Here is a 14,426-nt window from a genome sequence, read left to right on the forward strand (position 1 = left end):
AATAGTATTTGAAAGAACCTAGATGATTGGAGAGGGTGAATAGCCTCTGAAAAAAATTATACAAACTTCACAAACACCATGACAAAGGGAAAGATATTAGTAAAGTTACAAATCCTGATAGACTCTACTTGCACTAGCACTGCTTGTCTAAGCTATGAATGCTAACCTTAATGACAAAATTAAACCTTACATCAAAAGCTACAATAGGGTTAAGCAAGTTCACCCTTTGTCTCAAAAAAAAATTCAATTTGGTTGTTGATTATCTCACTGTGATGGTGAATAGTGTTGATAATAACTAGAGATGATAATATTATTGCAAATGGGGTGGCTATTCTGTAGACTGTAGTATATAGACGATACTACAATATGTCTAAGGGGGTGTTTGGGAGTGAAGTTTTTTCACAATTTTTGAAGAATACTGCAGTATTCTCAAATACTGCAGTATTATATACAGAATGGTGTTTGGCAAGCTGGCTAAAATCTCTGTTTTCAAAACTGAAGTATTGCAAATACTATAGTTGTTTTAAGGTATTCTAAACTTAGGTCTGGACCTCAGTTTCCAAAATTGTGGTATTGTAAACTGCGGTATTGTCATGACTAAAGTATACTGTAGTATTTCAAAAACTGTGGTTTTCAAAAACTTTGTTCCCAAACAAGGCCTAAGCATGACATTGAAGAGGCAAGACCGCAAGAAACATGATGATTCTATTGCATATCTATGAAATGTATCAGGCTCGAAGTTTAACTTCAATAAAAATGAAATTGCCATGATAAATGGAGGTGATAGTGTGTACAAGTGTATGCAGAAATTTATAAATGTGAGATTGGACATCTCCCTATTACGTATCTTGGGGTTCCACTGAGCCCTAGTTTGTCTTCGTCAAGCGCGTCCGCAGGGAAGCAGGTGCCAAGCCCATCAACCACCGTCGCAACCTCGCTAGCCTGATCCATGCGCACCGGCGCGAGCACCCACACACTTGTCCTGGACAACAGCGTCGCGTATGGTGCTCACAAGCAAGCCCAAATCGATGATGCTGCTAGAGCTACCGATGCCACGACGACATGATATGTCAATCTCCCGGTACAAGGCAGTCGGGCGACGAGGGGCAGATGACGTGGCACTCGATTGGTTCGACGACTGCCGATGACGACTGTGAGCGCTCAGTTCTGTTGCCTTCCCCTTTTTCCTAAGATGATATTATAGTGTGTAAGATGGTATTATAGTGTGTGCGAGTGCTGAGTACTGAATGTGCGACTTGTTGATAATGGTATTCTAGCTAAGGACTAGTAAGAGATTTTTATATTACTAAAGAAAAATAAACTAATTTTACTTGATAAAATGAAAACTCTTTTAAAAAAATTGGGTTCCCAAATTAGCTTTCAGTTCTTTAAACTGTGGAAACCCACTTGTGAAAATGGCATAATTCTAAATTTGCCCCCTCCCACCTCGTCCCCGTCCCCGGCCCCGGCCCCGGCCCCGCATCTCTCTCTCGCCCTGCCGTCTCCGGAGTCTGGAGCTGCTCTCACAACCCCACACGCGCGCACTCGACCCCGACCCCCGACCTCGTCCACCACCCGCTTGGCGCGCGCGCAGGTAAATCCGTGCTGCCCAGCACTGATCCGCTCCTAGGGTTTCGGTGCCCTGCCGGATCGAGGAGAATTCCGAGCTCCCCTCTCGCTGACTTCCTGCCCCTGCTGTTCCAGTCCTTACAGATTTCCTCGCCCGGGGTGGCGGTGAGGCCTCGCACCGATGAGCTCGGGGACCGTCGCGGCCTCGGACCCTGGGGGTGGCGAGACGAAGCTGGTGGCGGGAGATGACGTCACAATATCGGAAGCTGCGGGCGATATGCCTGCGTTCGCCGCCGATTTGAAAGTGGAGGAGAAGGCTACGTTGACGATGGATGTGGCTCATGAAAGGGGAGATATGGCGGTGAGCGACCCACTCTACGCGACTGAGTCGGCTGGGATGGTTGGTACCGAAGGGCACGGAGATGAGCCCGTGGAGGACGTGGATGCGGTGAACGGAGAGGACGGTGGCGAGGAGGGGACGCAAGAAGCAGGAGCTGGTGGTCTGCTGACTGAGACGGAGAGGAAGCCGGTTCTAGTGGTAGATGTGCCTGCTGCTGCTGGTTCTGCCGCTCCTGAACATGCTGAAGCCGGTAAGGAGACTTCTTAGAGCCCTGTGCTTGTAGGTGTGCTTCCTATTGATGACACCGTTTTAACTCATTAACATCTTGAATTATATAGCCTATTGCATTTCAGAATCCAACAAAGTCGAAGAAAATCATGTAAATGCGGAGCCTGGGAGAAAGAATAATGAAAGTGATCATGGTGTAGTGCCTTCTGATAAGGAAATACAGAACAATGTGCCTGGTGACATGGAGGAAAGCTCCGAGGAACATGAAGGTGATGGAGCACCTGTAGTTGACCAGCCCAATAACACATCTGAAATGCTCCCACAAACAGGAGAGCAGTTTCCTGACAGTGGAAATAGCCCAGACAGCAACTTAGAGGCTGCTAGTCTGGGGAATGTTGATCAGGGTGCTAGATACCGCCTCCCACCTCTTGATAAAGGCAGGTTTCAAGTTGCTGATCTTGTCTGGGGTAAAGTGAAAAGTCATCCTTGGTGGCCTGGTGAAATTTTTGATCCAACAGATGCATCTGAATTGGCGCTGAAGCATCGGAAAAAGGGCAGCCACTTGGTAGCTTATTTTGGTGACAGTACTTTTGCATGGTGCGATGAATCCCAGTTGAAGCCTTTTGTAACAAATTATTCACAAATGGAGAAGCAGAGCAGTTCAGATGGCTTTGTTGGGTCAGTTAATAATGCACTTGAAGAACTGTCAAGGCGGGTACTGTCAGGTTTGAGCTGCTCTTGTTTGGCAGAAGAGCTTGCTGATAATGGTATGTCATATACGGTTGATAATGCTGGGCTCAAGGATGGAGTTACTTGTTCTGCAGTTAATCGGCCTGAGATCTTGAACTGTTTCAGTCCAGAAAACCTTCTTAATTATATTAAGGAGTTAGCTCTATTTCCTGGCCAGGGAGGTGATCTATTGGAGTTAGTGATAGCGTGTTCTCAACTTACATCTTTCTATCGATCTAAGGGATGTCCTGAACTTGCATCATTTCAAACTAGTGATGCGTGGGTTGAGGATGATCTGGATGGTATAGACACTTTGTCCACCCAGAATGTAATGGTGGAGGAACCTGTGATTAACGAAGTGCAGCCTACTCAAGATAAGCCCAAAAGGGGCAGGGGGAGACCTCGGAAACAAAAGGCTGGTCATGACCAGGTGGTGATGGAGAAAAGGAGCACATCTAATCAGGTCAATGATACTAGCTACAATGAGAAGAAAAGAAACCTCAAATCATTTGAAGATTCAGAGAAGTCATCAGCTCCAACTGGTGGTGGTTCTTTCAAGATTGGTGAGTGTATTCGGCGAGCTGCAAGCCAGCTGACAGGATCTTCATCTATTATGAAGGCTCAGAATGAACCAACAGTCTATAATAACGCTGCTGAAGGAGAGAATGGGGAATTTGATGTCTCTAGTGATGATGCTGGTGATGAACTTACTGTGGAGAAACGAGCAAAAAGGAGGCGTCTGCACATAAATCACGCTGCAGATCCCAGGGAATTACTGTCACAACTATGCTTGGTTGCAACAGAGCCAATGAATGGATATAGTTTCTCAGCAATGATAATCGGTTACTTCAACGATTACAGAAACTATATTGTTTCTACTACTACTGAAGCAAACATTGTTGATAAAGGTACATCTAGAAGAGGGAGGAAGAGAAAAGAAGTTATACCTTCTCCTGAGGTAGAGACAACGGATCATATGCAGGACTCGTATTGGTCCGGATTGAGCTTGTATAATCACCCAGTTCATGACCTAAAAAGAGAGAGTCCGACTACAAGGCCAAGACGGAAACGGAGATCCTCAAGACATGCATATATACCTTTGTCGGAACTTGGGGAGCCGGTTCCTAAAAAACAGATACAAGTGATGGAAAGATCTATCATCCATGTCGATGAGAAGATGGTTGATGAGTTGAAGCCCACTGCACTTGTTTTGACCTTTGGCAGGTCAGCGTCTATTCCTTCAGAACTGGATCTTGTTAAGATGTTCAGTCTCTATGGTCCACTGAAAGAAAGGGGGACAAAAGTACATAGGGAAACAAATACTGTTAAGGTTGTCTTCAAGAAACGTGTCGATGCTGAAAGGGCTTTTAGTGCTGCAGGCAAGTATAGCACTTTTGGACCTTCGCTTCGAAGTTACCGTCTTGTCAGTATGCCACTTTCTCCAGAGACACAATCAGCAAATAATCCTGAAAATCATGGCTTGGAGATTCCAGGTAAACATTCTTGCAATTTACATGTCCATGCATGGTACATCTGTTTCAAAATATGGGGCATATTAGTTACTTAGTTAGGATTTAAAAAGTAACTTTGTAAATTTTGACCAACATAACTCTAATTATATTCATGATTAGGACATAGTATCAACGAATTCACATTCACCATATAGTTCAACACAAGTTGGTTTTACTGCAATATATGGCATATTACATGAGAGTAATTGATAGTCAAAGTATACTCTACATTCTTTTTTTCGAATCCAAATACACTTTAGAAAAATAAATGGAGGGAGTATTTAATAAAGCTACTCTACAACTTCCACAAAAGCAAATGATTGTTGCTGCCATGTGATCATGTCTTTCCTCTAGGTTTGAATATGTCCGAAGCTCCTAAGGATTCCATGGAAGTTGACCTGGTGCAGAAAACAGATAAAGTAAAAGTTACAGGAGAACTGTCATCTGAAGAAGTTGAGACTGTAAGGCAAACATGTCTAGTGGAAGCTGCAGACAGTACATTTGTCAGTGAAGTTGACAGGCTTGAGAAAGCAGGAAATATTGATGCTGAGCTAATTGTCCATGTGAATCAGATTGGGGAAGGTGCAGAAGCTGCATCTGTATCTGAAGAGTCATCTCAGCAAGTGGGTGACATTGAGCAAGCTTACACTCAAAAGGCAGCGTCAGTCAGTGATCTACCCACAGAGATAGAAACCTTACATTCTGATGCTATAATAAAAGAGTTGCCTCAGAAGGCTCCAGATAATATGCAAACTGATATAGCCACGGCCCCAAAACAGAGTCACAATCCAGGAGATAATGCTGTATTTGAAGCTGTCACTGAAGTGCCAAGTACTGCACAAGATCATAGTGAGGATGATGTTGGGGATGAAGTTCCAGAAGAGCACACTGTATTTCCTGTGTTACAAAGTCAAACCCCTGGTGAGAAGCTAGTGGGGCAATCTGAAACTGAACAAAAAGTGGGACCTGAAGATCCAAAGTCACAAGCTGAAAATTTGACTGTTGAACCTGTCGTACAAGGTGCAGTCGAGCAAGTAGAAATTGAACTGGAATCCAAAACTACTGTTGAAGTGTCATGCGAACAAGGCTATAGTATTGAGCAGACTGTTAACATGGAAGCTGTAATTGAAGCATCAGGTGGACAACTTGAGGTGGGAAGACGAATTTCAGAAGATGAATCTATGGCTGATGCAAATATTGAGCACTCTATGGTCATGGTTGATGAAACTGTGGAGGCAAAAGTAGTACCACTCGAGGAGAGTACAGAGAATAATGCTGCTACCATAGGAGTAGTTGAGGAGACAGCTGAAGGTGAAACTAAGGAGGAAGCACCAGACGAGAAGGGGAAAATAGAAAATAATGAAGATGCTGACAAATTAGCTGGAGAGACCAGGGCAGGTGAAATTACAGTTGAGGCACCAGATGAGAAAACAGAAATTAAAGCAGATGCTGACACACCAGCTGGTGAGACCAAAGAATGTGAAATTACAGTAGAGGCACCAGATGAGAAAATAGCAAACAAAGGTATTGTTGAACCAATAATCAGGGAGATAACTGAAGATCAAACTGCAGCTGGAGAACCAGATGAAGAAGCTACAACAACTGAGGAAACGGTAGAGGATGTTAAGGTGCTAGATGATAAGTCTACAGCAGATGGGAAACCTGTAGAGAATGCCACAGTCGCGACAAATGAGGATTCAACAACAGTTGAGAATACTCTGAAGGATGCAATGGTTGCGCCACCAGGTACAAATACCACCAACGCCGAAGAAACTGCTCTGGGTGCCACAGTTAAAGCACTAGATGAGGATGCTCTAGCAGTGGAGAAGACTATAGAGGATACCTCGGTTGAGGCATCAGATGTACAAGCAGGCAGGTGCAAGTGAGTAAACCAGCTTATCGAACCTTGCGTTCCTGTCAGTTTCTGTTGATATCGACGTAGTTTGCTCAACTGATTCTCTCATCTAGAACTTTAGATGATGTGTTCTGTATAGAAAACCTGAAACTACTTTAGCATCATAAGGCCATTAGGTATTGACAACTAGGGCATCTATATCCTTCTCCCCCTTTTTTGCTCTATAAACTTCACCTAGTTGTATTGGGCGCGTACGTGTTGGTGTTGTCATAAACACAATTTCCTCCTATATGTCAGTTCAATGCTCAGGTGATCAGTGACTGAGTGAAAGCCTTGAATCAATAGGGGGAAGGCATGTTCATTACTACATTTAACGGTTAGGCTTGCGAGTCTTTAGATTATCTACTTGGATCAAATGATTCTTGTATCATTTGCCATTTGTAACCAACTGTGTTCTGGAATCCTTTTATCATATTACGTAGAATATTTAGATAATTCTATCTTCTCATTGGTCATCGAGAAGTCTGCAAACCGTTTAGCATTTTTTTTGTGGTGTATGCATCTTCCACTCTTTCATGATTGGTGGCAGTGGAAGCCTTTGTCCTCTGCTATTCACGGTTAATGTAATGGAATCCTATATGCATTATGTTTTCTTGCTCGCTAGTCGCTGGCTGATGTATATTTGAAAGGAATAAGTCCAACTACTTGAGTTAGTTTAATATCCTTAACAAAATTTGTTTTTTTTATTTTTTAATGTATAAGTTGAGTTTTCAGTATAATTTTTGTTGTTTAGTAGTTAATGTCATACTTTATCGTAGAAAAATATATTATATTTTTTTAGAATCATTTTAATAGGTTAGAGATCAGATTTTAATATATTTTTCTAACATAAGTTACGATATCATCGGTCACCTTAAAAAATATAAACTTAAAATTTAATTTGTACGTAAAGAAACGGAGACGACAAAACCTATTACTATTAGGGGAGGTTTGTCTGAGCCAGGGAGGGACATGGCCTATGGCCGGGGCATACTTGGGGAGGATAGAAGAAGTGACGCGAAATATAACAGCGAACCACTAAACTGTGTATTGGGTGATAGTGGTTAGTATTTTTTTTTATCAATTTTATTAAACTTGAGTTGGTGGAGCAACTCTCAATAAGCTTATCAAAACGGTGAGTCTGACTTCTACATTCACCAATTTAGTGAAACTAAACCGTTTAGCCAACTTGTCATGTAGTAAAAGCTGTTGTTTTTGTTTTTGGTGAAGCTGAAGTTGGGGTGGTTAGGCTATCTCATTTTCTATCTCAGTCTATTTTAAACTTCACACTCCAAACAGGCTTATAAACATGTGCTAAAATATTTTTTTAGTAAATCCAACCTCTTGGCTCCCACCAAATGGCCGGCTAGGACCAATGAATTATGCTAATTTTTATTTATGGTTTACAAACTATGTAATATTTGTTTTTATGAACTATATAATTTTTATTTGCTCAATTATATACTCAGTGAATTTTTATTTATTCATTGCCGTAGTTACAAGCTGACGATGACTATAATTGATGCGGAAATACATCAATACAAGTATTTCGGTGAACAGTAAATATGTTGTGCACGCCCACAGCCTTCTATTTTTGCCTAATATACGGGCATCAAAATATGGTTACAACCAAAGCAGCTCTTCCCATAGTTCAATTACACCAGTCTTTAACACAAATTACACAATATTTATGCCTCCCGATACAAATACATGTAATCAAATCGCAGCCAAAAGACCAATCATTAAGTTACTCTTAATATACATACAAGAGCGGTGCTAGCCGACAACCGTTCCCAGGGAAGCGACTTACTCCTAGTGAGCGACCTCATCAGTTCTGGCAGATAAAAACGGACCTATTGAGGGCGATTGGTTACTCTTTAATGGTCACCGCAAGGTGTCTTAGTAAATAACTAAGACAAAAAAAATCGCCTGGGTGGTAAAGGTAGCAACACATGAGATATCGCATATGGGAATCAAAGCAACACAGCAATTTGCTGAAAGCATAAGCTTGTACCTCAGGTAAGAGCAGCTGTCGCAGAAAAGGTCCATACCTCCATTAGTTTGAGATATCCCCGTTATGGTACTGCAGAAGGGAAAGAGAAGGGTTATCAGCAAACATATGGATGCCAACCAGTGTCATTAAAAAGCCATTTATAGACCAAGAAAAAACTTTAACATATGGAGGTGGCGCTATGTCTGGAACAAATACAGAAATTTGTTAGTGGGGGGCACCTCAATAGTCACTACAGATAAGCAGGAGCAAATTGTTGCGGGGACACCAAATCAATACTCATTAGAGCTAGGCAAATGCAAGATGGGAACTGATTTGCACATCTGCAATAAATTAAGGGGCTGGCAATCCAACATGCTCGAGTTTGCAACCCAGTAAATAAACAACTACAGCAAAGACCCAAGCTATACATTGTGCTTATAAACACAAACACACAACAAATAGCAACTACCAATAGTTTTTTTGTCAATCACCTGGGGTTGCATATAACCCATTCCTTGGTTGTATGCTCCCTGTTGGCCCATCTAAAAGTAACAGAAAGTTAGCCTTTTGCAGTATGATCACAAGAATAACGGAACAGTCCAAGAAAACTTAACCCCTTGTGCAGCTGAGCTACTTGCTCCCACATGACCAAGGGCATCCTTTTTAATTGAGCCATCGCTAGATTTTGCAGTTAACTTGCTATCACCCTGTTGGTTATTAAAGAAACAAGAGCAGAGTAATGTTCATTATATATCTCAGATTCTATAAGCTTGGTAACTAAATCATGGACAATAAGAAGAGCTACTCCTAAACCCTCTAGAAAGAAAGAAAAATATTATATCCATGTACTAATCATTGTACAGGATTGGAACTTGCCAAACAGTTAGACCTTGTTCGGTGATTCCCATCACATGTGGATTGGATAGGATTGGAAAAAAAATTATGAAGGATTTTGACTTACTCAGAATTTAATCCCACTCAATCCCGTCCAATCCACATGGATTGAGCATTAAACAAACATGCCCTTAGTGAAACCAAATAAATATATAGTATCAGAATCAGGTGGAGGTCAAATCCATCAGGCAAATAACTTTAGTTTATATGGTGAAGACCTGGGACTCCGAGCACATTTATGACTAGTAATTTTCTAATAAAGAACATGCATGTGATTCACTGATCCATCTAATTTTTATTGCCCTGCCAGCAGGGAATCAATACATGAACTGGCCGAAGATTCGTTCACAAAAAGGTCCAATTCACAAGAACCCTCCACTTCCCAGAAAAGACATCTTCAGTACTCCATTGCATTCAGTTAATGTGTTATGCCTCAAGAATGTGAACAAAAACAATTTAACTGCCCACATGTGCTTCAAGTCAGGGTGAAAACAGGATCAGCTAGCTCCAATTACCCAGGCCAATTCTAAGTTTCTTACAACAAAATTCCACGTTATAAAACATTTACAGACCAATGTTTTAAAATATGAAAAACAAGAGTTATTCACTGTCAGGACCTAAGGAGGCCCACAGAGGGGCTGCGGTAGCAGCAGCCATGGGCCCTAAGGGGGATTAGATAAGGATAGTTAGAGATAAGATTAGAAGATTAGTTGAGATTATTTAGGAGATTAGTTGAGATTATCTAGGAAGGTTATCAGTTAGTAGTTTGTTGAGAGTTTTTAGGAGATAAGGATCTCTAGCTAGATAGGGGCAGCCAACCGGCCTATTTATGTAATCAATGGATGAGAAATAAAACAGGCAAGAATTAGAAGGGAGAAACCCTCCTCTTGCTCGGCCGTGGGCAGAGGCCCCCAGTCGACGTTCCTGCCCATCGATACCCCCTCTCCAATCCCTCACCGATCTAGCGACCATAACATCTGGTATCAGAGAGCTTGGGTTTCGATCTGATCCCATGGCTTCTGCTGCCAATTTCGCGGCGTCATCCTGGCAATCGGCGTCCCCATCTCCATGGACAACGCCGCATGTCACCTTCGTCACGCCGTCCTGGCAACCGACGTCCCCATCTCCATGGGCTGCGCCGCATGCCACCTTCGTCACGCCGTCCTGGCAACCGGCGTCCCTATCTCCATGGGCAGCATCGCCTGCCAATTTTGTCACCACATCCTGGACGCCGGCGTGCCCATCCCCAGGGACAACGCCAAATTTCATCACATCATCTTCGTTGACGGCGTCTCCGTCCCCATGGGCGACGCCACTAGGGGCAGCCACGACTCAGCAATCACCAGCTCCATCGATGGGAGATTTGTGGACCAACATAAGGGCTGATCTCACAAAGATGCAAGGGCTGCTGCAAATCAAGGCAGCAGTGCAACATGAGCAACACCAGCTAGCGCTGTCCGCACGGCTCCGGACGTCGACGGCTGTGGGCATACAAGCTGCTGCTCGTGGCTTCCTTGCACGACAGAAAGTGTGGGAGATGCGCCGGCAGATGCTCAAGGCAGCCTTGGTGACGGTTGACCTCGGCACACGTCGGCGCGACCTCACCTTGTCAGACGGCTATCAGCAGTGGCACCAGGCCGCTATCTCGAAGTGCGAGCATGATACGTGTCCCGCGGGCGACGAACTTCAACTCTACGACAGCGGCGGTAGGGAAGACACTCACCTCGTCATCAACAAGGGCACACTATTTAGCGCCACCACATTCCGCTACCGGCCGCCACGAGGGGCGCCTCCGCTGGTTATTGTTGCGACCTATTCCAGGTGCCCATACATGTGCTCCCCTTTCGTGCAGATGGCGTCCATGGGATCCAGGTGGCTGCACACGTGCGTGTTCGCCTTATCTTATGGGGTAAAAAAATCAGATTCGGAATAATAAGATAAGCTGAGATGTAAAAGGCTTGTCTTCTAGGTGTTTGGTTTTGGGCAAGTAGACTCGGTCTTTGAGCACCCGTTATGCGGCAGCTCGAGGGCGAGCTGCTTGTCCAGGAGGGGTGTAGTGTCAGGACCTAAGGAGGCCCACAGAGGGGCTGCGGTAGCAGCAGCCATGGGCCCTAATGGGGATTAGATAAGGATAGTTAGAGATAAGATTAGAAGATTAGTTGAGATTATTTAGGAGATTAGTTGAGATTATCTAGGAAGGTTATCAGTTAGTAGTTTGTTGAGAGTTTTTAGGAGATAAGGATCTCTAGCTAGATAGGGGCAGCCAACCGGCCTATTTATGTAATCAATGGATGAGAAATAAAGCAGACAAGAATTAGAAGGGAGAAACCCTCCTCTTGCTCGGCCGTGGGCAGAGGCCCCCGGCCGACGTTCCTGCCCATCGATACCCCCTCTCCAATCCCTCACCGATCTAGCGACCATAACATTCACCATCAAGCAAAAATATACTATGAACTACAACTCAAAGAGCTTAATACCACATACCTCCATCTGCAGTCCGTGATGCCATCCACCAGACATAAGACCAAAAGAGAAACCTCATTAGACAGATTATTCAATCAATACGAAGGGCGTATAGAAAAATACAGCTAAATAAACTCGAGAATATATCTGGTGCACTGAGTTTGGTGCACATGGTGTACATATTAGATCACCATCATTCATCATTTCATCCTAGATCTAACACCCTCCGAGCAGGGTAGAAGTGGTAGAGAGTAGTGGCGGAAGGGGTTCTTTGCAAAATATACAATTATACAGAGCAAGTAAAGACGTTAGATCTAGAATGAACAACTAAAGACGTTAGATCTAGAATGGATGGTGATAATTTAATATGTACATCATGTGCACCAGATATGTTCCCAATAAACTCGTGACCCTAAGCAAGATTGTATATGACCTACAGTGGAATGGTTTCATGTATCTTTTGTGTAAAGGTACATTATTCAAACAACCAAAAGCTTGCACTACAACATGCTCTAATTACACTACTGTAGGAGCTCTTTCCGCTCTTATCCATTTGCATTACATCTACTTTTCATCATAGAACAGACACAGCCACATAGGGTGTGAGTAGATATAATATCGTCCCAAGCACGAGTGCTAACTCAATCCCATGTAAGAACACCAAATAGAGGTTTCGATCACTGTTCAGTATTAAATGGATAAAAGTGCTTTCGAATTGGTTCACCTTATAAAAATAATGTGTTTACTAGCTGTATTTACTGGAGTAGTACACAGGAACAGGAAAAAATTGCTATTTTAGCCTTTCTAAGGTAGGCTCTCTGCTATTATGTGACCCTCTGTCTATGATTTGTGTCTATGATTTGTGGGCCTGGTGGTAAAATAGAGAAGTCCACAACTGAGAGTGATAAAATAGCAAATTACCCGAGGAACATGGGGTCTCTTTATGTCCTCAACTAAAGAAGTATAAATATGTGCCCGAAGCATTGGAAGGGAAGTGGATAGCTCACTTATCACTTATTAGCGTGCTGATGCCCAACAGGATTATTTAAGTTCAATCAGAGGTACGATCGACAAGGTGACAGATTGGCGATTGCACGACCTGACCCCCAAATTCCCAAACACCGTACGCACCTCTCTGTACTTCTGCAGGTACACCTTGAGGGGTTCAATGTAGTCTTCAAACCCCAGCGTGGCCATGGCCCACAGCAGATCGTCGCCATTGATGGTCTTCCGCTTCTCCCTCTGGCACTTGTCACTCGCTCTGCAAAGAGCGGACAAAAAAACGTGGACATGGACAAGTCAACACAAAACCCCAGCCAAGCTAAAGCCCTGAACGCCACTCCAAATTCCCAACAAGCCAAGCAAAAGTAAGAGTCAGCCGCAGCTGAGGCACTTACTCGCTAGTGATGAAGGAGATGAACTCGGAGACGCACTCCTGCACGGTCTCCTTAGCGTCCTTGGCGATCTTCCCGTTAGCCGGGATGGCCTTCTTCATGATGCGACTGATGTTGGCGATGGGCAGGAACCTGTCCTGCTCCCTGACGCTGCCACCGCCTCCGCCTCCCCTGGGGCTCCCGCTCTCGTGGCTCCCGCCGCCGCCGCCAGGGCTCGCCGGAGCTTCCGCCATGAGCTCCTCCTGCACTGCAGGACCATCACCGCAACCCAAACCCTAGATCCATCAGCTCCAGCTCAGCACGCCAGACCCTAGGCCCTCGCGGAGGGGTTTGGAGAGGGCAAGAGGCATACCTTATATAAGCGCGGGTGCGAGCAACGTGGAGGGGAGGGCGAGGTGGCGAGCGCGTGCGGGGGGAGGGCGGAGGTGGGAGAGCTGCGGTGAGGGAGGGGAGTGGGAGATCGGACGCTGGAGAAGAGAAGGCGGCCCGGGAGGGTGCGATGCAGGGATGGAGATATCCGGGCCGTTCGTGAAGTATTTATAGCACGCCGTGGGGGCTGCCGCGTGGGTGCGAGAGGGAGAACTACTCTCTTTGGGTAGTTGGTGTTCACTAGGAGAGTGGTTCTCCAACAGCATAACATAAAAATACTTTATAATTTAAAAATAAATATAATTTATAGAATTTATGGCATAAAAAACATTCTGCTTCAACATTAAAACCATAAATCTATATTATAGGGAAGTCACTATGGTGTAATATATTTGAGGCACTTGAGAAAATGCTTTATACTGTTTTAATCAAATTTTATAAAATAAGACATCGTTAGAGTAGTTTTTCTGTGTAGAGTCCTATATTTCAATTTGAGACACCAGTTTGAGGTATTATTGTTATTATTGGAGATGCTCTAATGCACCTAACTCTTATCGATCAACATATCAACTATTGTCTGTACTATTGATCACATTATCAGTCTTTATCTATCAGAATGTTTTAGCGTATATTTATTATTAATGTTGTAATCCATGCTAGTTCCGTCTATCATAATGTTTTCACCAGTGCCGAGTTAAAGGTGAAGCGTGAAGAAAGGAAGGAAAGTTTATGTATATATGTACAATGCCGATGTGACGAACACTTGAAGAAGAAAGAAACGAACTACTCTCTTTGGGTTTAATTTGGGTTTGATAAAGTATTTCAGCTTTGAATTTAATATAAGAATACTTTTTTTTGAAATCATAGTTTATAAAGATGAAGGAAAGAACTACTCTCTTTGCAAAAGATTGAAGCAATTCAAGAACTATTATTGCTGTTCATTTGTATGTATTATTGTACATATATTACTATACTATTTACTTGTATATTTGTGTTAATGTCCTATTGGAAAGAGCTACCCTTAATATTTATATACATGTCC

The 14,426-nt window shown here is 43.5% G+C and overlaps 2 protein-coding genes across 11 annotated transcripts; one reads left to right on the forward strand and one right to left on the reverse strand.

Moving 5' to 3' along the window:
• The first annotated feature begins 1,396 nt into the window (after positions 1-1,396).
• On the forward strand, positions 1,397-6,740 carry LOC103630441 (Putative PWWP domain family protein). Of its 2 annotated transcripts, none has more exons than XM_008651496.3 (4): positions 1,397-1,594; positions 1,705-2,159; positions 2,263-4,359; positions 4,732-6,740. In XM_008651496.3, the coding sequence occupies exons 2-4, from the start codon at positions 1,751-1,753 to the stop codon at positions 6,261-6,263; spliced, it is 4,038 nt and encodes a 1,345-aa protein (XP_008649718.1). In that variant the 5' UTR covers positions 1,397-1,594; positions 1,705-1,750; the 3' UTR covers positions 6,264-6,740. The 2 variants fall into 2 exon arrangements, with proteins under 2 accessions (XP_008649718.1, XP_008649717.1); XM_008651495.3 differs by having other exon boundaries at positions 1,406-1,594; positions 2,248-4,359.
• Positions 4,530-13,519, reverse strand: LOC542390 (CAAT-box DNA binding protein subunit B (NF-YB)). Of its 9 annotated transcripts, none has more exons than XM_020539194.1 (8): positions 13,368-13,519; positions 13,019-13,262; positions 12,753-12,882; positions 11,643-11,648; positions 8,879-8,971; positions 8,756-8,794; positions 8,286-8,354; positions 7,825-8,200 (listed from the first exon to the last, which is right to left on the reverse strand). In XM_020539194.1, the coding sequence occupies exons 2-7, from the start codon at positions 13,246-13,248 to the stop codon at positions 8,328-8,330; spliced, it is 525 nt and encodes a 174-aa protein (XP_020394783.1). In that variant the 5' UTR covers positions 13,249-13,262; positions 13,368-13,519; the 3' UTR covers positions 7,825-8,200; positions 8,286-8,327. The 9 variants fall into 9 exon arrangements, with proteins under 9 accessions (XP_020394781.1, XP_020394783.1, XP_035815738.1 ...); NM_001112582.2 differs by having other exon boundaries at positions 7,839-8,200; positions 8,756-8,806; positions 13,368-13,514; XM_020539192.2 differs by lacking the exon at positions 7,825-8,200 and adding an exon at positions 4,530-4,775 and having other exon boundaries at positions 8,756-8,806; positions 13,019-13,519.
• Between the last annotated feature and the right edge of the window lie 907 nt (positions 13,520-14,426).

The sequence above is a fragment of the Zea mays genome, chromosome 6, assembly GCF_902167145.1.
Source record: "Zea mays cultivar B73 chromosome 6, Zm-B73-REFERENCE-NAM-5.0, whole genome shotgun sequence".
Classification (NCBI taxonomy): domain Eukaryota; kingdom Viridiplantae; phylum Streptophyta; class Magnoliopsida; order Poales; family Poaceae; genus Zea; species Zea mays.